General features: G+C 44.9%; 1 protein-coding gene and 1 long non-coding RNA gene across 2 annotated transcripts; both read right to left on the bottom strand.

Annotated features, from left to right (window-relative positions):
* Positions 1 to 399: 399 nt before the first annotated feature.
* On the bottom strand, positions 400 to 2,715 carry LOC141033655 (uncharacterized). Its single transcript, XM_073506280.1, has 5 exons — positions 2,675 to 2,715; positions 2,333 to 2,474; positions 1,956 to 2,040; positions 1,738 to 1,886; positions 400 to 1,226 (listed from the first exon to the last, which is right to left on the bottom strand). Exons 1-5 carry the CDS (start codon positions 2,713 to 2,715, stop codon positions 468 to 470), a joined length of 1,176 nt encoding a protein of 391 aa, XP_073362381.1. The 3' UTR covers positions 400 to 467.
* An 888-nt stretch (positions 2,716 to 3,603) lies between these two features.
* On the bottom strand, positions 3,604 to 5,408 carry LOC109735246 (uncharacterized). Its single transcript, XR_002226081.3, has 2 exons — positions 4,913 to 5,408; positions 3,604 to 4,018 (listed from the first exon to the last, which is right to left on the bottom strand). It is a non-coding gene; the product is annotated as an uncharacterized lncRNA (long non-coding RNA).
* Positions 5,409 to 23,129: the final 17,721 nt, after the last annotated feature.

Raw genomic sequence — 23,129 nt, forward strand, 5'->3', positions numbered from 1 at the left:
TTCATTAAGTAGATATACCCATATCTGCTCAAATCATCTATGAAGGTGGGAAAATAACGATAGCCGCCGCGAGCCTCAATATTCATCGGACCACATACATCAGTATGTATGATTTCCAACAAATCTGTCGCTCGCTCCATTGTTCTGGAGAACGGCGTTTTAGTCATCTTGCCCATGAGGCAGGGTTCGCAAGTACCAAGTGATTCATAATCAAGTGATTCCAAAAGTCCATCGGTATGGAGTTTCTTCATGCGCTTTACACCAATATGACCCAAACGGCAGTGCCACAAATAAGTTGCACTATGATTATCAACTCTGCATCTTTTGGCTTCAACATTATGAATATGTGTGTCACTACTATCGAGCTTTAACACAAATAGACCACTCTTCAAGGGTGCATGACCATAAAAGATATTACTCATATAAATAGAACAACCATTATTCTCAAATTTAAATGAATAACCGTCTCACATCAAACAAGATCCAGATATAATGTTCATGCTCAACGCTGGCACCAAATAACAATTATTTAGGTCTAAAACTAATCCCGAAGGTATATGTAGAGGTAGCGTGCCGACGGCGATCACATCGACTTTGGAACCATTTCCCACGCGCATCGTCACCTTGTCCTTAGCCAGTCTTCGCTTAATCCGTAGTCCCTGTTTCGAGTTGCAAATATTAGCAACAGAACCAGTATCAAATACCCAGGTGCTACTGCAAGCTCTAGTAAGGTACACATCAATAACATGTACTCCCTCCGTTCCGAAATATAGGTCGCTAGGGCTTCTGTTCCGACCAGGTGAAAACCTGACAATTGACCTGAATACCCCTCGTTCAAAATTTGAATCCCCGATCGATCGTCTTCCACCTCCGCTTCCGCCCTCCACCTCCACCTCCGCCTCCACCTCCACCTCCACCTCCGCCCTCCACCTCCACCTCCTCTGCCCCCTGCCCTGGCGCTGCCGCCGCTGGAGTAGAGCTGGTACTCTGCTGCCGCCCACGCACAGGGGCTCCTCCTGGCCCGCGCCCAGGTGGAGGCGAGCACAGGTTGTTCCTCCACCTCCACCTCCGTACCCACCACCGGCCACTACATCCAGGCGCAGGCACTCCTCCTCTCCCACGTCCAGGAGCTGCTGCTGGGCTCGGCTGATGCCTAGGTTCATCTCCTCTCTCTGATCATTTGATCCTCTGCTGGAGTACATCTCTCTGCTGTCGCTGGAAACAAACTGCAAGCATAAACAAAACTCAAGTGATTCAAGAGATGTACTGATTCAAGTGTAGTCAAGAGTATAACTGAATTTGGTAGAATAATTCAGAGAAATCACTAAGTTTGAACTAATAATTTGATTCAAGTGATAGAGTACCGATGGAGTAAGTAATTTGAACAAAAGGACTAGCAGATCATAAACTCTGGCATTTCAGATAATAGGAGTAGCAGATCATAAATTGTAGCAAATTTTGTAAGTAAACTGAATACCCCCAGCAAATTTTGTTATGCACTGGAGTTCCCAGCAAATTTTGTTTGCCTAACTGGATCCGAGCAGTGACTGTGATAACAAGTCTCCTTGAACCTGATAGTAGTCAGTGTGGAGCTCTTGTCAACAAACTCCCTGATACAAACATCGCCATCCAGCCAATCATGGCAGCCAGGCAGGCAAAGTAACCCAAAATAAGCTATTGTACCTATGTAGCTACACTGAAGTGAAGCGGGCTGATCATAGTGGTAGGTAGCAGTACCTTTACGGCGAAGGTGTATCGCTCGACGCCCTTCCAGTTGTCGACGTCGTAGGCGGTGTAGTGCTTGCAGCATGCGGCGACCTTGAGCGCGCCGTCGGTGACGCCGCCAGCCCCACGTTGTGCATCGCCCGCGCCTCCGTCGACACCACCTGCACGCACCAGGAAAAACCTTCAGAAATTTTCAACAATGTCGACGACCCATGTTGCCATGCACGCACAAGTCGGCACGGTGCACTGAAGTGGTGGCAGCTGGGCGTTGGTCCAGGCAAGCAATGGATGATGATATTGAGATGGTAGGTGCAACTGAATGGAGGAAAAAAGAGTAATGTCGGACAGACAGCAGTCACTGCAGTGGCCAGTGCCTACTGGTTTCTTGCGACTTATGAGAACCTCAATTTGGTGGGTACGCAGGCTGGCTATTGGATTCCAGCCTCCCCTACCTCCCCAACAAAATAGACCGATTAGCTCATTCTAGCTTAGCTTAGCTTAATCAACTTCTTCATCTCCAAAGCGGCATAAAAAACCAGGCATCTGCTACAGAACCAGCATCTCCTACAAGCATGCTGGCTGGGATCTTACATTCATCGACACTTACATCCTGTGTGTCACGGCTGTTTGTGACCGGTTTGCCCTCGTTTTTCTCTAGGATGATGTGCTTGAGAATGCTGTTGGGAACATCCTTGACAATGTGCCACTTGACAGAGAATGAACATTTCACTTGTCTTGTTGCCAGTACTCTACAGTTTTTTCAAAATCAACAGGACCAGTCATTTCAGCAACACCAACAAACTGTCCACTTGTATTCACCTAAAAGTTTATAAGAAAGGAGATTCAATTAGCCCAAGGAAATCAAACTGAACATTCATAAAGCAATAGCAAGTGTGGAGAACGTCCTTATTGAGAAAAACAAGAATATAGGGCAGCTAGAGCCCTTTGCCTGAGCTTCTTGATAAGCAGCATCAAGCTTCTTATTTCCATTGAGATGCTTGTCGAGATGCTTGTCGAGATGCTTGAGGAGTTGCTTGTTGAGATGCTTGTTGATATGCTTGAGGAGTTGCTTGTTGAGATGCTTGTTGATATGCTTGAGGAGTTGCTTGTTGAGATGCTTGTCGAGATGCTTGAGGAGTTGCTTGAGGAGATGCTTGAGGAGTTGCTTATTGAGTTGCTTGTTGAGATGCTTGTTGAGATGCTTGAGGAGTTGCTTGTTGAGATGCTTGTGATTATTTGCGTGGAGTATGTGTAACTCCTTGTTTGTGCGGAGTATATGTAAACCCTAGAGATGAGGCTTATGTGGAGTATATGTAACTCCTCGAGACATGTTTGCAAAAGGCTTGTGTGGAGTATGAGATGTGACTATGATCATTTATATGAGAAGTGGCTATGATCATTTGTATGAGATGTGGCTATGATAATTTTGTAAACTCGACATTTGTACTATGATCATTTCGTGTACCTCCTTGTTGTGATAAGTTTTGAAGAAAAAAAATTGTATGATCATTTGAACTTCTCATGTGTATGATCATTTGTGTAATTCCTTGTTGTGATAAGTTTTTGATTTTTTTATTTGTATTGTACTCCTCATTTTGTACTCCTTGTTTTGAGTAAAGGAGAGGAGTATGAAAATTTTCTTATGAGAAGAGTAGGAGAGGAACAGTTTAAAGTTTCAGTGGTCAAAATAGAAGAAGAGAAGAGAAGTTAAAGCATTCACAACTTACTTCCGCTACTGAAAATGAAGACAAAATTGCTGAACTAGTGTTGTGTGCAAGTTTAAGTACTCAAGTGCAAGCAAACAAAATTTCTTTGAGTAGCTATCATGTTCAGTAATCAAACTGAATCAAATGCATGTCCATAATACTTGCTGAAAAATTAAAGGAACAGTTTCATGTTCAGAATACTTGCATGTTCATAATACCTGCTGAAAAATACTCCAAGCAAAATTACTTCAAGCAAAAATGACAAGTTAAATCTTGTTCAAAATTACTCTAAGCAACATACCCCGACCACATGCCTTATTTTAAACAGAACAAGGAATTCTAACTACCTTGTGTCAGGTGTCCTCCCAGGATGTGGGTGATTCAGGGTGTCGTGCCGTTACTGCATTGCAAAGAGATCAAACACAAGACACCGAGTGTGGCTGAATAAACACTGAATATCCCTGTCAAAACAACAGACATCTGAGATAACTCTGCGTGAACTCTAGAGGGCCCCGTCGCCCATGACTCCATGAAGCGATGACCAGTGACTTCAAGCATAGCACTAGCCCGGCGATAAATCCAATTGTCTGCAAGGATACAGTTAACACCAAATTTAGTCAAAAAAAACCTTTTACCCTCGCAATGATACAGTGTTGCAGTTCATCAGGCAGAGACCTACTGCAGATATGTTCATCAGCGATATTTAGTAAACTAAATTCAGCGCGGGGGGCAGCTACGAGCTACACAAACTAAATTTTGTCTTCATAAATTTTCTGAAGAAGCACATGTAGAACTAAGACAAATTTTCTGAAGTTTAACAAAACTACAGAAGCTGCACCATGACAAAACTATAGAAGTTGGTGTACAAATTTTCTAAAGAGAGAAGAAGACAATTTACTCCAGGGCTACATGAGTAACATAAAAAGGTTTCTACTCCAGCAAGAAAAATGCTACTGCTAATGCAAGCACAAGTTAACTGCTACTGCTAATGCAAGTTAAAGTTATACTCCTACAGGAGTACACTTTACTGAAAAGAAGAGAGGAAGGGAGGACACTGCTGCAAAAGCACAAGTTACTGCTACTCTAGTTTTAAGCAAGCATCACTAGAGTACTCCAAATTACCAATTCAAGCTACTGCAGTGCAAGCTAGTGCTATACTCCTCCTCCCTTTTGTCAGAAATCTACACCTAAGAAACAAATCTAAACATTTTAGATTTGGAGTAGTACAAAAATATGGATTAATTTCCTTTACATTTCACTTTTCACAGCTCCTCCAATATGGATTTTGTCGGCAGGTCACATAGGAAGCATAGTTCAACTAATGTTCACAGGAAGAACAAAATCCTCTGCACCACCGCAGATGAGTACACCAACATCTGTAGCTAAGTACAGCAACATTTACACGGCCGCCTCCTCCTCCAGCGCACACTCATTAACCCCTGTGAGTGGCCAGGCCATGGAGATAGGGATCGATTCATTACCTTGAGGTTCAGCTCATGAGTAGGCGCTCCACTGTCGCCCCGCCGCTCCACCGCTCCGTTGCTCCGCCACTGCTCCGCCGCCGCGACGCTGCTCCACATCCAGCGTGACTTCGTCACTGGCGTCGGGGCACGCGGATCCATCATCGACGCGCGCGGATCCAGCGCTAGCGCACGCGGACCCAGCGCCTCCGCCGCCCAGAAGCTCGCCGCCGGCGCTAAAAAGGTAGTCTTTTGACCTCGGCGTGTTGGATTTCTGGCGCTCGCCGTGGGAGAAAACGGGGTCACACCGTGGGAGGAAGCTGGCGACGACAAGGAGAAGGAGAGTCCGGCGTTGTTGGGAGGAAAGGAGAGACCGGCGATGGGAGGAGAGGAGAGGCGGGCGAGAGGAGGGGATCTGGGAGTGGCGGGCGTGAGGAGAGGCAGACGAGAGGAGTGGTGCAAGTGGAGCGAGACAGGGAGCGAGTGGAGCGGTGGGAGGGCATTTTGGGAAAGTAGAAAAATCTCGTGACGTGGAGTGGTGGGAGGGCATTTTGGTGGCAGTGATTGAAAAATTCTGTCAATAACACTATCATCCGGAAGATTAACTCCCAGTTGAATTAAGTGATTGTTATACCCAGACATTCTGAGTATATGCTCACTGACAGAACTATTCTCCTCCATCTTGCAGCTGTAGAACTTATTGGAGACTTCATATCTCTTAATCCGGGCATTTGCTTGAAATATTAACTTCAACTCCTGGAACATCTCATATGCTCCATGACGTTCAAAACGTCGTTGAACTCCCGGTTCTAAGCCGTAAAGCATGGCACACGGAACTATCGAGTAGTCATCAACTTTGCTCTGCCAGACGTTCATAACATTTGGTGTTGCTCCTGCAGCAGGTTTGGAACCTAGCGGTGCTTCCAGGATGTAATTCTTCTGTGCAGCAATGAGGATAATCCTCAAGTTACGGACCCAGTCCGTGTAATTTCTATCATCATCTTTCAACTTTGCTTTATCAAGGAACGCATTAAAATTCAACGGAACAACAACACGGGCCATCTATCTACAACAACATATACATGCAAAATACTATCAGGTACTAAGTTCATGATAAATTTAAGTTCAATTAATCATATTACTTAAGAACTCCCACTTAGATAGACATCCCTCTAATCATCTAAGTGATCACATGATCCCAATCAACTAACCCATAACCGTTCATCACGTGAAATGGAGTAGTTTTCAATGGTGAACATCACTATGTTGATCATATCTACTATATGATTCACGCTCGACCTTTCGGTCTCAGTGTTCCGAGGCCATATCTGCATATGCTAGGCTCGTCAAGTTTAACCCGAGTATTCTGCGTGTGCAAACTGGCTTGTACCCGTTGTAGATGAACGTTGAGCTTATCACACCCGATCATCACGTGGTGTCTCGGCACGACGAACTTTGGCAATGGTGCATACTCAGGGAGAACGCTTTTACCTTGAAATTTAGTGAGAGATCATCTTATAATGCTACCGTCAAACACAGCAAAATAAGACGCATAAAGGATAAACATCACATGCAATCAATATAAGTGATATGATATGGCCATCATCATCTTGTGCTTGTGATCTCCATCTCCGAAGCACCGTCATAATCACCATCGTAACCGGCACGACACCTTGATCTCCATCGTAGCATCGTTGTCGTCTCGCCAACTATTGTTTCTACGACTATCACTACTACTTAGTGATAAAGTAAAGCAATTACAGGGCGATTGCATTGCATACAATAAAGCGACAACCATATGGCTCCTGCCAATTGCCGATAACTCCATTACAAAACATGATCATCTCATACAATAAAATATAGCATCATGTCTTGACCATATCACATCACAACATGCCCTGCAAAAACAAGTTAGACGTCCTCTACTTTGTTGTTGCAAGTTTTACGTGGCTGCTACGGGCTGAGCAAGAACCGTTCTTACCTATGCATCGAAACCACGATGATAGTTCGTCAAGTTAGTGATGTTTTAACCTTCACAAGGACCAGGCGTAGCCACACTCGGTTCAACTAAAGTTGGAGAAACTGACACCCGCCAGCCACCTGTGTGCGAAGCACGTCGGTAGAACCAGTCTCACGTAAGCGGACGCGTAATGTCGGTCCGGACCGCTTCATCCAACAATACCGCTGAACCAAAGTATGACATGCTGGTAAGCAGTATGACTTGTATCGCCCACAACTCACTTGTGTTCTACTCGTGCATATAACATCTACGAATAAACCTGGCTCGGATACCACAGTTGGGGAACGTAGTAATTTCAAAAAAAATCCTACGCACACGCAGGATCATGGTGATGCATAGCAACGAGAGGGGAGAGTGTGTCAACGTACCCTCGTAGATCGAAAGAGGAAGCGTTAGCACAACACGGTTGATGTAGTCGTATGTCTTCATGATCCGACCGATCCAAGTACCGAACGCACGGCACCTCCGAGTTCAGCACACGTTCAACTCGATGACGTCCCGCGAGCTCCGATCCAGCAAAGCTTCGCAGGAGAGTTTCGTCAGCACGACGGCGTGATGACAGTCATGATGATGCTACCGACGCAGGGCTTCGCCTAAGCACCGCTACGATATGATCGAGGTGGATTATGGTGGAGGGGGGCACCGCACATGGTTGGGAGAGATCAACAGATCAACTTGTATGTCTATGGGGCGCCCCCTGCCCCCGTATATAAATGAGCTAGGGGGAGGCGGCCAGCCAGGAGGAGGGGGCGCCAAGGGAGGAGTCCTACTCCCACCGGGAGTAGGACTCCCTCTTTTCCTAGTTGGAGTAGGATGGGAGAAGGAAGGAAGAGAGGAAGAGAAGGAAAGGGGGGCGCCCCCCCCTTGTCTAATTCGGACTAGAAGGGGAGGGGCGCGCGGCTGCCCTTGGCCGCCCCTCCTCTTCTCCCACTAGGGCCCATGAGGCCCAATTAACTCCCCGGGGGGTTCCGGTAACCCCCCGGTACTACGGTATATGTCTGAAACCTTCCGAAACCTTTTCGGTGTCCGAACATAGTCGTCCAATATATTGATCTTTACGTCTCGACCATTTCGAGACTCCTCGTCATGTCCGTGATCATATCCGGGACTCCGAACTACCTTCGGTACATCAAAACACAAAAACTCATAATACCGATCGTCACCGAACTTTAAGCTTGCGGACCCTATGGGTTCGAGAACTATGTAGACATGACCGAGACACGTCTCCGGTCAATAACCAATAGCGGAACCTAGATGCTCATATTGGCTCCCACATATTCTACGAAGATCTTTATCGGTCAAACTGCATAACAACATACGTTTGTTCCCTTTGTCATCGGTATGTTACTTGCCCGAGATTCGATCGTCGGTATCTCAATACCTAGTTCAATCTCGTTACCGGCAAGTCTCTTTACTCGTTCTGTAATACATCATTCCGCAACTAACTCATTAGTTACAATGCTTGCAAGGCTTATAGTGATGTGTATTAACGAGTGGGCCCAGAGATACCTCTCCGACAATCGGAGTGACAAATCCTAATCTCGAAATACGCCAACTCAACAAGTACCTTCGGAGACACATGTAGAGCACCTTTATAATCACCCAGTTACATTGTGACGTTGGTAGCACACAAAGTGTTCCTCCGGTAAACGGGAGTTGCATAATCTCATAGTCATAGGAACATGTATAAGTCATGAAGAAAGCAATAGCAACATACTAAACGATCAATGCTAAGCTAACGGAATGGGTCAAGTCAATCACATCATTCTCCTAATGATGTGATCCCATTAATCAAATGACAACTCATGTCTATGGTTAGGAAACATAACCATCTTTAATTAACGAGCTAGTCAAGTAGAGGCATACTAGTGACACTCTGTTTGTCTATGTATTCACACATGTATCATGTTTCCGGTTAATACATTTCTAGCATGAATAATAAACATTTATCATGATATATCGAAAAATAATAATAAGTTTATTATTGCCTCTAGGGCATATTTCCTTCACCTTCATGTCAGTGTCTCCAATGACAACATTAGCGGTCTTGCCACCTTTCCCAGGATGACGCTTGTCATAGCGATTAGGACAACTAGGAGCCCAATGATCAGGATCCCCACACACATGACCAACACCTTTCTTTTTGTCATTCTTCTTTTTGAAGTTCTTGTGCTGCACAGCCTTGTTCTTCACATCAAACTTTGCTTTACCATCAAACTTGCCATTGTTCTTGAATTTGTGGGGCTGGAAGTTCTACTTCTGTACCAGATTGGCACTAGATCCTCCCTTAGTACCTCGAGCACGTGTCTCCTTTGCTTTCGCCTTTTCTTCCACATCAAGAGTACCAATGAGATCCGGAATGGAAAACTCCTATCTCTTATGCTTCAGTAAGGTAGCAAAGTTCCTCCACGAAGGAGGAAGCTTAGTGATGATACCTGGGGGAGTCATGGACTAAGGGGTCCTCGGGCGTCCGGCCTGTTATCCATGGGCCGGACTGATGGGCTGTGAAGACACGATGGCCGAAGACTGTACCCGTGTCCGGATTGGACTCTCCTTGGCGTGGAAGGCAAGCTTGGTGACTAACTATGAAGATTCCTTCTTATGTAACCGACTCTATGTAACCCTAGATTCCCCCGGTGTCTATATAAACCGAAGGGTGTAGTCCGGAAAGCATATACTCATTACCATAGTCATACAGGCTAGACTTCTAGGGTTTAGCCATTACGATCTCGTGGTAGATCAACTCTTGTAATACTCATATTCATCAAGATCAATCAAGCAGGAAGTAGGGTATTACCTCCATAGAGAGGGCCCGAACCTGGGTAAACATCGTGTCCCCTGTCTCCTGTAACCATCGACCCTAGACGCACAGTTCGGGACCCCCTACCCGAGATCCGCCGGTTTTGACACCGACACTGGTGCTTTCATTGAGAGTTCCACTGTGCCGTTGACGAAAGGTTCGATGGCCCCTTCGATCGTCTATAGTGACACTGTCCAAGGAGAAACCTTCCTCCCCGGACAAATTTTCGTATTCGGCGGCTTCGTACTACGGGCCAACTCGCTTGGCCATCTGGAGCAGATCGATAGCTATGCCCCTGGCCACCAGGTCAGATTTGGAAGCTTGAACTATGTTGCGGATATCCGTGGAGACTTGATCTTCAATGAATTTGAGACCACGGCGATCGCTCCCCCTCGTTCCGATGAACATGACTTAAATCTGTCATCGGACCAGATTCAGGAGATGGTTCCTGTAACTGCTACGACCTTAGATCCAGAGCAGATTGCACCATCCGAAGCCATAGAGTCTGCGGTGTTGGAGCCGCACATAGACTCAACACCTGGGAATATCTGCGTCAACAGAATTCCAGACTCATTTCCGGCTATAAATTCCGAACCGCGTACGCCTGCAGACACCGAGCTGGATCGGTCATCGATCTTCGAGTTCAGCGCCGCAGACGTCTTCCAACACTCGCCCTTGGGCGATGTGCTAAATTCATTTTAAAAAACCTGTCCTTGGCGGGGGACTCACAGCCGAACTATGTCCGGTTCGAACTGGAGGCTGATGTTGGAGAATTTCGCTTCCCACCCGCCAGCCACTTCATAGCCACTGTCGAGGACTTAACCGACGTGCTTGATTATGGCTCCGAAGACATCGACGGTATGGACGACGATGCCGACAAGGAGCAAGGCCAAGACCCTCCATTCACTGGACGTTGGACGGCCACCTCTTCGTATGATGTGTACATGGTTGACACACCTAAAAAAGCTAGCGATGATGACAAGAAGATCCAGTTGCAAATAAACCTTCTAAGACACAGTCCAAGCACCGACGCCCTAAACGCCATTCTAAGCCACGTCGCCAAAAGATAGCAATACAGGCACCGGAGAAAATAGTACTCCGAACGACACCGAAAACAATGAAGACCCTGTTGGAGCAGCATCCAAACAGGAGGAACAAGACAACGGGCAAGTTAACCCTGATAAACAGGCCATGCCCAATGACCCGGAGGACGATAGTTATCGTCCACTCTCCAAGGATGAGGAGAGCCTCGGCAACGAGGATTTCATCATGCCTGAGGCACCCCTCGAGCAGGAGCGCTTCAAGCGCCAGCTAATAGCTACTGCAAGAAGCCTGAAGAAAAAGCAGCAACAGCTTCAAGCTGATCAAGACCTACTCATTGATAGATGACTGATGTCCTGGCAGCCGAAGAATACGTCCTCAAGCGCCCAGCCAAGAGTTACCCGAAGCGCAGACTGCTACCTCAGTTCGATGGGGAGGCACCGGAATCCATACCTCCCTCGCGCAATGCGGAACGACCACCACGTGGTCGGGATAGTGCGGCGGACCGACCACCCCGCGGTCGGGATAAAACCGCAACTCAGGCCGAACAACAGCCCGCCCTGATACGTCTCCAACGTATCCATAATTTTTGATTCCATGCTATTATATTATCTGTTTTGGATGTTTATGGGCTTTATTAAACACTTTTATATTACTTTTGGGACTAACCTATTGACCCAGAGCCCAGTGCCAGTTCATGTTTTTTCCCTTGTTTCAGTGTTTCGAGGAAAAGGAATATCAAACGGAGTCGAAACGGAATGAAACCTTCCGGAGAAATTATTTTTGGAAGGAAAGACACCCGATAGACTTGGAGTGCACGTCAGGAAAGAAACGAGGGAGGCACGAGGCAGGGGGCGCGCCCACCCCCCTGGGCGCGCCCTCCACCCTCGTGGGCCCCTCGTGGCTCCCCTGACGTACTTCTTTCACATATATACCAATATACCCTAAAAACTTCGGGGAACAGAATAGATTGGGAGTTCCGCCGCCACAAGCCTCTGTAGCCACCGAAAACCAATCGGGGCCTTGTTCCGGCACCCTGCCGGAGGGGGGATCCCACACCGGTGGCCACCTTCATCATCCCGGCGCTCTCCATGACGAGGAGGGAGTACTTCACCCTCGGGGCTGAGGGTATCTACCAGTAGCTATGTGTTTGATCTCTCTCTCTCTCATGTTCTTGAGGTGATACGATCTTGATGTATCGTGAGCTTTGCTATTTTAGTTGGATCTTATGATGTTTCTCCCCCTCTACTCTCTTGTAATGGATTGAGTTTCCCCTTTGAAGTTATCTTATCGGATTGAGTCTTTAATGATTTGAGAACACTTGATGTATGTCTTGCGTGGGATAACCATGGTGACAATGGGTTATTCTATTGATTCACTTGATGTATGTTTTGGTGATCAACTTGCGGGTTCCGCCCATGAACCTATGCATAGGGGTTGGCACACGTTTTCGTCTCCGGTAGAAACTTTGGGGCACTCTTTGAGGTCCTATGTGTTGGTTGATTAGATGAATCTGAGATTGTGTGATGCATATCGTATAATCATACCCACGGATACTTGAGGTGACATTGGAGTATCTAGGTGACATTAGGGTTTTGGTTGATTTGTGTCTTAAGGTGTTTTTCTAGTACGAACTCTAGGGCTGTTTGTGGCACTTATAGGAATAGCCCAACGGATTGATTGGAAAGAATAACTTTGAGGTGGTTTCGTACCCTACCATAATCTGTTCGTTTGTTCTCCACTATTAGTGACTTTGGAGTGACTCTTTGTTGCATGTTGAGGGATAGTTATACGGTAATGATAACTTCCGAACATTCGGGAGTTAAGCATGGCAACCGAACGGGTTTAGATGGCAAGGTTAGTTTGCGTGAGATTAGGGAAACATGGCAATTTTCTGACCAAAAAACGAAAAAGGACAAAGTTGCCATCCCCTATCAACTAAAGTTGCCATCCCCTATGAACTAAAGTTGCCATGTAAAAACGTTCGGGACGAAATGCTCAAAATCTGAATGTTCGGGAGTTATTGGATTCCTAGTTATATGATCCAGTTATGTTATTATTGTTGAGAGAACTTGCACTAGTGAAAGTATGAACCCTAGGCCTTCTTTCCTAGCATTGCAATACCGTTTACGCTCACTTTTATCATTAGTTACCTTGCTGTTTTTATATTTTCAGATTACAAAAACCCATATCTACCATCCATATTGCACTTGTATCACCATCTCTTCGCCGAACTAGTGCACCTATACAATTTACCATTGCATTGGGTGTGTTGGGGACACAAGAGACTCTTTGTTATTTGGTTGCAGGGTTGCTTGAGAGAGACCATCTTCATCCTACGCCTCCCACGGATTGATAAACCTTAGGTCATCCACTTGAGGGAAATTTGCTACTGTCCTACAAACCTCTGCACTTGGAGGCCCAACAACGTCTACAAGAAGAAGGTTGTGTAGTAGACATCAAGCAGTTTCTGGCGCCGTTGCCGGGGAGGGGTGAGTGCTTGAAGGTATATCTTTAGATCTTGCAATCGAATCTTTTTGTTTCTTGTTTTATCACTAGTTTAGGCTATAAAAGAAAACTACAAAAAAAATGGAATTGAGTTTGTCTCATACGCTTCATCTTTTTAATATCTTTCGTGAGAATGATGGAAAGGAAAATTGTGCCAAAGTGTCAGAAGAAGAATGCATTAAAATGTTTGGCACTAAATCTTTGAATGATGAGCATGATTGCAATGTTGTTAGTATGAATTCCTTGAATATCCATAGTAATAATGATGATTGCACTAGTCATGATGAAAATATCTCTTATAAGCATGTCGATTTTTGTGGACTGTAGTGGGTTTGCAAGTACGCACCAAATAGGGAAGATAGATATTGCAAGAGGCATAAGCATTTAGAAACTAAATTGTTGCAAGAAAGGCTAGATGTTTGTGCTGAAAATTTAAATTTTCTTGGCCATACTTGTGAACTTTGCAATGAATGTGGTCATTTAACTATCCGATGCAAATTGTTTCATGATCTATTCGTTTCCAAAAATTGTGATGACTTGATTTCCCTTGCACATTATAATGAACTTAGTTTGCTTATGGGTTATGAAGAAATGAGACGTATAACTAACTATCTTCCAGTATTTGCCCGTGACAAACCTCTTGGTTTTGATCTAGAGGAAATTTATATGTATTGTGCGGTGAATTGCTTTGAAAATCCTTATATTGCCAATTACATAAAGAAAAGAAAACAAATATAAGATGAAGAGAATACTAACGAAAGGGAAGAGACTTCCCAATATTCTCCTATTATTTCTTATGATGAATCAGATAACGAGGAGGAGCCTTCTATTCAACCAATCTCATTAATAAGGAGCTCCAAAAAGAGGATTGAACCCACACATGATGTGGTGAAGAAGAAGAAAAGAAAAAGGAGGAGAGGTAAAAAGACATCTCTCCCAAATAATGTTGCTCCTATTATTGTTGTGCCTCATGAAAATGAAGATGATGCACTTGATGATGATCTCGTTATGCCTATTGCTTGTTGTGATGATTATGATTGGGAAGATAATGATACTTCTTATGATCTTGAAAATCTTTTTGGCACTTGCTTGGAAGAATATGATAATAATGTTTGCTATACTATTGGTGCTATCCATACTATTAATGATGAGAGTGATTATGCTTATGATATGAAAAGGCTCAAGCTTGGGGATGCTATGTTTAATGAAGATGATATTTTTAGTCTCCCAAGTTTTGATATGCAAAGTTGTTATGATGATAGCATGCCTTCTACCTATGATGATTATATTGATGAAAGTGGGTTTGGAAGTGTGTCAACTTTAGGAAGTAATGATCCCACTATTTTGGAGGATGTTGAATCTTATAATATTTATGAAAGTGGATTTGGAGAGGTCATGACTTTATTTAGTGATGTATCCACTATTTCGGAAGAGGTTTCAATCGATTATGATGAGAACAAAGTTGCTACTTATGATGATTATTGTGATAAGACTTATGCTATAAAGAGTAGTGATGATTATATTTATAAAACTTGTCATGATTATGAGTACCCTTTCTCTGAACATTACTCATTTAATGTGGAAACAATTTATAGTATTCAAGTCTCTTATGATACTCCCACTATTCCGAATGAGAAGAATTTTGCTTATGTGGAGAGTAGTAAAAATTCTATACTTGTAGATCATGAAAAGAATGCTTTAGGTGCTGGTTATATTGTTGAATTCATTCATGATGCTACTGAAAATTATTATGAGGGAGGAACATATGCTTGTAGGAATTGCAACAATATCAAGTTTCCCCTCTATGTGCTTAAAATCTTGAAGTTATGCTTGTTTTGCCTTCCTATGCTAGTTGATTATTGTTCCCATAAGTTGTTTGCTCACAAAATCCCTATGCATAGGAAGTGGGTTAGACTTAAATGTGCTAGTCATATTCTTCATGATGCTCTCTTTATGTTTCAATTCTTATCTTTTATCTGAGCATCATTGAAATCATAATGCCTAGCTAGGGGCGTTAAACGTTAGCGCTTGTTGGGAGGCAACCCAATTTTATTTTAGTTTCTTGCTTTTTGGTTCTGTTTAGGAATAAATAAGTCATCTAGCCTCTGGTTAGAAGTGGTTTTATGTTTTAATTAGTGTTTGTGCCAAGTAAGACCTATAGGATCTTCTTGGATGATAGTTATTTGATCTTGCTGAAAATTCCAGAAACTTTCTGTTCACGAAAACAATTATTTAAAATCACCAGAACGTGATAATACTGATTCGAATTGCAGCAGATCAATAATCAAATTATCTAGGTCTTCCTATTTTGGTAGATTTTTGGAGTTTCATAAGTTTGCGTTTGATGCAGATTACTACAGACTGTTCTGTTTTTGACAGATTCTGTTTTTCGTGTGTTGTTTGCTTATTTTGATGAATCTATGGCTATTAAAATAGTTTATAAACCATAGAGAAGTTGGAATACAGTAGGTTTAACACCAATACAAATAAACAATGAGTTCATTACAGTACCTTGAAGTGGTGTTTTGTTTTCTTTCGCTAACGGAGCTTACGAGTTTTCTATTGAGTTTTGTGTTGTGAAGTTTTCAAGTTTTGGGTAAAGATTCGATGGACTATGGAATAAGGAGTGGCAAGAGCCTAAGCTTGGGGATGCCCAAGGCACCCCAAGGTAATATTCAAGGATAACAAAGAGCCTAAGCTTGGGGATGCCCCGGAAGGCATCCCCTCTTTCATCTACTTCCATCGGTAACTTTACTTGGAGCTATATTTTTATTCACAACATGATATGTGTTTTGCTTGGAGCGTCATTTTATTTTATTTATCTTTGCTTGGTGTTTGAATAAAATACCAAGATCTGAAATTATTAAATGGGAGAGTCTTCACATAGTTGCATAATTATCCGACTACTCATTGATCTTCACTTATATCTTTCGGAGTAGTTTGTCGTTTGCTCTAGTGCTTCACTTATATCTTTTAGAGCACAATGGTGGTTTTATTTTGAAGAAATAGATGAACTCTCATGCTTCACTTATATTATTTTGAGAGTCTTAAACAGCATGGTAATTTGCTTAATCCTAATATGCTAGGTATTCAAGATCAGTAAAAACTTTCTTATGAGTGTGTTGAATACTAAGAGAAGTTTGATGCTTGATGATTGTTTTGAGATATGGAGGTAGTGATATCAAAGTCGTGCTAGTTGAGTAGTTGTGAATTTGAGAAATACTTGTGTTGAAGTTTGCAAGTCCCGTAGCATGCACGTATGGTAAACGTTATGTAACAAATTTGAAACATGAGGTGTTCTTTGATTGTCCTCCTTATAGTGGCGGTCGGGGACGAGCGATGGTCTTTTCCTACCAATCTATCCCCCTAGGAGCATGAGCGTAGTGCTTGGTTTTTGATGACTTGTAGATTTTTGCAATAAGTATGTGAGTTCTTTATGACTAATGTTGAGTCCATGGATTATACGCACTCTCACCTTTCCATCATTGCTAGCCTCTTCGGTACCGTGCATTGCCCTTTCTCACATTGAGAGTTGGTGCAAACTTCGCCGGTGCATCCAAACCCCGTGATATGATACGCTCTTTCACACATAAACCTCCTTATATCTTCCTCAAAACAGCCACATACCTACCTATTATGGCATTTCCATAGCCATTCCGAGATATATTGCCATGCAACTTTCCACCATCCCGTTTATCATGACACATTCATCATTGTCATATTGCTTTACATGATCATGAAGTTGACATAGTATTTGTGGCAAAGCCACCGTTCATAATTCTTTCATACATGTCACTCTTTTTTCATTGCATATCCCGGTACACCGCCGGAGGCATTCATATAGAGTCGTACTTTGTTCTAGTATCGAGTTGTAATCATTGAGTTGTAAATAAATAGAAGTGTGATGATCATCATTTTCTAGAGCATTGTCCCAAGTGAGGAATATAAAAAAAGAGAAAGGCCATAAAAAAGAGAAGGCCCAAAAAAAATGAGAGAAACAGAGAGAAGGTACAATGTTACTATCCTTTACCACACTTGTGCTTCAAAGTAGCACCATAATCTTCATGATAGAGAGTCTCTTGTTTTGTCACTTTCATATACTAGTGGGAATTTTTCATTATAGAACTTGGCTTGTATATTCCAACAATGGGCCTCCTCAAGTGCCCTAGGTCTTCGTGAGCAAGCAAGTTGGATGCACACCCACTTAGTTTCTTTTGTTGAGCTTTCATACATTTATAGCTCTAGTGCATGCATTGCATGGCAATCCCTACACCTTGCATTAACATCAATCGATGGGCATCTCCATAGCTCATTTATTAGCCTCGTTGATGTGAGACTTTCTTTTTTTGTCTTCTCCACATAACCCCCATCATTATACTCTATTCCACCCATAGTGCTATGTCCATGGCTCGCGCTCATGTATTGCGTGAAAGTTTATAGGTTTGAGATTACTAAAGTATGAAACAATTGCTTGGCTTGTCATCGGGGTTGTGCATGATGAGAGCATTCTTGTGTGACGAAAATGGAGCATGACTAAACTATATGATTTTGTAGGGATGAACTTTCTTTGGGCATGTTATTCTGAGAGGACATAATTGCTTAGTTAGTATGCTTGAAGTATTATTACTCTTATGTCAATATGAACTTTTATCTTGAATCTTTCGGATATGAATATTCATACCACAATTAAGAAGAATTACATTGAAATTATGCCAAGTAGCATTCCACATCAAAAATTCTGTTTTTATCATTTACCTCCTCGAGGACGAGCAGGAATTAAGCTTCGGGATGCTGATACGTCTCCAACGTATCTATAATTTTTTATTGTTCCATGCTATTATATTATCTGTTTTGGATGTTTATGGGCTTTATTAAACACTTTTATATTACTTTTGGGACTAACCTATTGACCCAGAACCCAGTGCCAGTTCCTGTTTTTTCCCTTGTTTTAGTGTTTCGAAGAAAAGGAATATCAAACGGAGTCGAAACGGAATGAAACCTTCTGGAGAAGTTATTTTTGGAAGGAAAGCCACCCGATAGACTTGGAGTGCACGTCAGGAAAGAAACGAGGGAGGCACGAGGAAGGGGGGCACGCCCACCCCCTGGGCGCGCCCTCCACCCTCGTGGGCCCCTCGTGGCTCCCCTGACGTACTTCTTTCACCTATATATACCAATATACCCTAAAAACTTCGGGGAACAGAATAGATCGGGAGTTCCTCCGCCGCAAGCCTCTGTAGCCACCGAAAACCAATCGGGACCCTGTTCCGGCACCCTGCCGAAGGGGGGATCCCTCACCGGTGGCCATCTTCATCATCCCGGCGCTCTCCATGACGAGGAGGGAGTAGTTCACCCTCGGGGCTGAGCGTATGTACCAGTAGCTATGTGTTTGATCTCTCTCTCTCTCTCGTGTTCTTGAGGTGATACGATCTTGATGTATCGCGAGCTTTGCTATTTCGTACCCTACCATAATCTCTTCGTTTGTTCTCCACTATTAGTGACTTTGGAGTGACTCTTTGTTGCATGTTGAGCGATAGTTATATGATCCAGTTATGTTATTATTGTTGAGAGAACTTGCACTAGTGAAAGTATGAACCCTAGGCCTTGTTTCCTAGCATTGCAATACCGTTTATGCTCACTTTTATCATTAGATACCTTGCTGTTTTTATATTTTCAGATTACAAAAACCCATATCTACCATCCATATTGCACTTGTATCACCATCTCTTCGCCGAACTAGTGCACCTATACAATTTACCATTGTATTGGGTGTGTTGGGGACACAAGAGACTCTTTGTTATTTGGTTGCAGGGTTGCTTGAGAGAGACCATCTTCATCCTACGCCTCCCACGGATTGATAAACCTTAGGTCATCCACTTGAGGGAAATTTGCTACTCTCCTACAAACAGGCACTTGGAGGCCCAACAACGTCTACAAGAAGAAGGTTGTGTAGTAGATATCACGCCCCACCGCCTCGTAAAAACAGAGACAAAACAGCTCGGGACTATACATACGACCTTCGGCAGGACCTGGACAGTAGAGCAGGACACACCAGATCAATCTACGGATCGCGAGGACGCTTTCCGACTCGGGATGACGGTACCTATTCGGACGCGACAAACCTAGTCATGCCCGGGCCGATAACCGTAGGCGGCCTTCATCGGAGGTGCGCCGCGACGCAACCCGATATAGAGGCGCCGCACACCCTCTTTGCTTCACAGATGAAGTACTGGATCATGAATTCCCCGAGGGGTTCAAGCCCGTCAATATTGAATCATACGACGGAACAACCGATCCCGCAGTATGGACCAAGGATTTTATTCTACACATCCATATGGCCCGAGGAGACGATCTCCACACCATCAAATACCTCGCACTAAAACTAAAAGGGCCAGCTAGACACTGGTTAAATAGCCTGCCTGAAAATTCCATCAGCAGTTGGGAGGACTTGGAAAAAGCTTTTCTTGACAACTTCCAAGGTACTTATGTCCGGCCACCAGACGCCGATGACTTAAGTCATATAGTTCAACAACGTGGAGAATGAGCCAGAAAATTCTGGACTAGGTTCCTAACTAAAAAGAACCAGATCGTTGACTGTCCGGACGCCGAAGCCCTAGCGGCCTTCAAACACAGCATCCCAGATACATGGAACCCCCGAAAAACAAGCCAATCATACCAACAGAGATTGTTGGGTTTTCAAACAGGCTGGTAAGTTAAATGCCGAGAACAAAGAAAAGGGATCCCAAAGTGAGGACGAGGACGAAGAGCCCCAGCTGCCGAACACTGGGGGGGGGGGCAGAAGAAATCCCCCCCCACACAAGTCAAAACAGTGAACATGATATATGCTACACACATCCCCAAAAGGGAGCGCAAGCGAGCACTCAGGGACGTCTACGCGGTAGAGCCAGTCGCCCCATAATTCAATCCGTGGTCGTCATTTCCAACCACCTTCGATCGTCGAGATCATCCAACTAGTATCCGCCATGGCGGTTCGGCCACACTGGTCCTCGACCCAATCATCGAGGGATTTCACCTAACACAAGTTCTAATGGACGGTGGTAGCAGCCTCAACCTGCTCTATCAGGATACAGTGCGGAAAATGGGCATTAATCCCTCACGAATCAAACCCACAAAGACTACCTTTAAAGGAGTCATACCAGGCGTAGAGGCCCGTTGTACGGGCTCAATCACGCTGGAAGTGGTCTTCGGTTCTCCGGACAACTTCCGAAGCGAAGAGCTAATCTTCGATATCGTCCCCTTCCGCAGCGGCTACCATGCACTGCTCGGACGAACCGCGGTTGCTAGATTCAATGTGGTGCCGCACTATGCTTACCTCAAGCTCAAGATGCCCGGTCCACGCAGCGTCATAACAGTCAATGGAAACACCGAACGCTCCCTCCGTACAGAGGAGCACACAGCCGCCCTAGCAGCAGAGGTACAGAGCGGCCTTCTCAAGCAGAACTATAATCCGGCTGCCGAGCCCCTGGACATCACTAAGAGGGTCTGGACCACACTGCAACAGGACAGCTCGGCTCATCCAGAGCTCTATTAGCAATTCGGCCTCCGTCCCAGCCCCGATGAGGTAGCGGTATTAGTACCACGCGTACACAATTACGCACTCAAAATCGCATGGGCACCGACGGAGGCACAGCAAGCTTGTAGTCCACAGTTCGACTACACCGGTCCCGGACTCAACTGTATCTTTACTATTTCCCTTTTTCTTCTTTTTTCTTTCAGGTCTCTTTTATACAGGCCTCCTTCGATGGCCTGATTACCGGTCCTGTCAAAGGACAAGTACACCAGATTGGCACAGAGCACAAGCATAGAGGGGAAGCTCTAGAGGACAATCCAACGATTACTCTACCTGTTTTCAGTACCCGAATGCAGCTCGCCTTTGGTTATGGCATGTTAAGTAGCCGGTTGCTTATTGCACTATTTGTATAAATGCGCTTTGACGCATTAACCCAACTATAATGGAAACAGTTCACGGCCCAAGTCAAAGGGCCCCAGATACTACCTCTGCTCTCTTTCTGTTTTCCTTTGCCATTAATTACTTATATTCTCACACCCGTGCACTTTGGTAAGTTTCATATTCGCTAGGGGCTTCCCATCGCCCCATAATACGGCAACAAAGTCCGAATACTTCTTACAGATAAGTTCGACACCCCGAATTTAGCATTATATGCATTGGCTCCGAATCATGTCTTTGGTCAATAGTTGGGTTGCCCGGCTCCTGTGCTTGCTACCCTACGTTCCGCTACATCGGCTAGGGTAGTAAAGGGAGAACTACTGCGATTGTGCCCTGGTCTAAACCGGATGAGCACCTCAGTAGAGAAAGCCGAAAACTGACTATCATGATGCGGCGAGAGCCGGTCAGCTGTTCGGAGGTCACAAATCGTTGGAGATTTTTTCCGGATTTCGTGAAGGATCGATACTTCCTGATCAGACGCTGACAGCACTCTGATTCGTATACCGGGGGATGCGCCCATGTTTTATTATAAAACTCCTATGGCTAAGTGAGGGCGTTTAAGCCGCATAGTCTGATTGCCTGGTTCATTGCACTAAACAACTCCTTCAAGGACCATATAATTGGATCAAGATTGTTTAGATTCCATGTCGAACACCTCCTTACTACCTACGTGAGGGCAGAAGCCGACGACTGGCCAACCCTCAGATTCCATACAACACGGCCGCACAGGAGGAAACAATCAAAACATAACAAACATTATATTACAAACCGGATTTGTTTTCATCTTACAAGGCAAAGACAAAAAACGAATGTATTCATTCGAAAATAATGTCCGGCCCGCACTGCGCTGCTGCAAGTCGAGATCCCTCCAGGACATCCACAAAATATCGCTCGGGTGTGCGGTGCTCCTTGCCTTCCGGCCCCCTGGCCACCTCAATGGCCTCCATCTTCGCACACCACATCTTGCAACGAGCGAAGGCCGTGCGGGCACCTTCGATGCAGACTGATCGCTTGACGATGTCTAGCCGCGGGCAAGCCTCCATCACCCGCTTCACGAGGCCAAAATAACTGCTAGGTATAGCTTCGGCTGGCCACAGTCGGATTATTAAATCCTTCATGGCCAGTTCGGCAACCCTGTGCAGCTCGACCAACTATTTCAGTTGATCGGCAAAGGGCACCGGATGTTCTGGCACAACATACTGCGACCAGAACAGCTTCTCCGTGGAATTCCCTTCTCTGGCTCGGAAGAACACCGCAACATCGGACACACTGCGTGGCAGATCCGCAAAAGCCCCTGGGCAACTCCGAATCCGGGTTCGTGAAAGGTACTTCCTCTCCGTATACTTTCTTTTCATGTTAAAAGCCTTACCCGCTGTGATCTTCTTGACCTCCTGGATCTCCTGGAGAGTGCCCCGGGCCTCATTCCGTGCGGCCTCCGCGCTCTGGCAAACCTTGGTAAGTTCGGTCTCTCGAACCGACGCTTCGCGCTCCAAGGCCTCACACTTCTTCACCGCGTCCTGGAGCTCCTGCTGGATCTCGTCGACCCGGGCCTTGAGCTTCTTACGGGCGGCTTGCTGCTGGACAGCCTTCCCCTCGGCTTCGGTCATGGCATTTTTCAAGGCCTCGACCTCGGTCGCCGCCCCTACACATATTATGACACTCCGGTCAATACTCACCGCTTACTCTTTCCGAATACACAACAAGTCATTACTCACCTTGCTTCTTGTGGAGCTAAATCTTCACCTCGCCGAGCTCGTTCTCGGTCCACTCCAACCTCTGCTTCAGTTCAGAGACTTCGGCACCATGCGAGGTCGCGGCCAACAGCGATGCCTGCTTATTCATAAATATCAAATTAGTCTCCTACAAAGGGTTGATCCTCTGTCCGGCCTTTCTCTCCGAATAC

The sequence above is a fragment of the Aegilops tauschii genome, chromosome 1, assembly GCF_002575655.3.
Source record: "Aegilops tauschii subsp. strangulata cultivar AL8/78 chromosome 1, Aet v6.0, whole genome shotgun sequence".
Lineage (NCBI taxonomy): Eukaryota > Viridiplantae > Streptophyta > Magnoliopsida > Poales > Poaceae > Aegilops > Aegilops tauschii.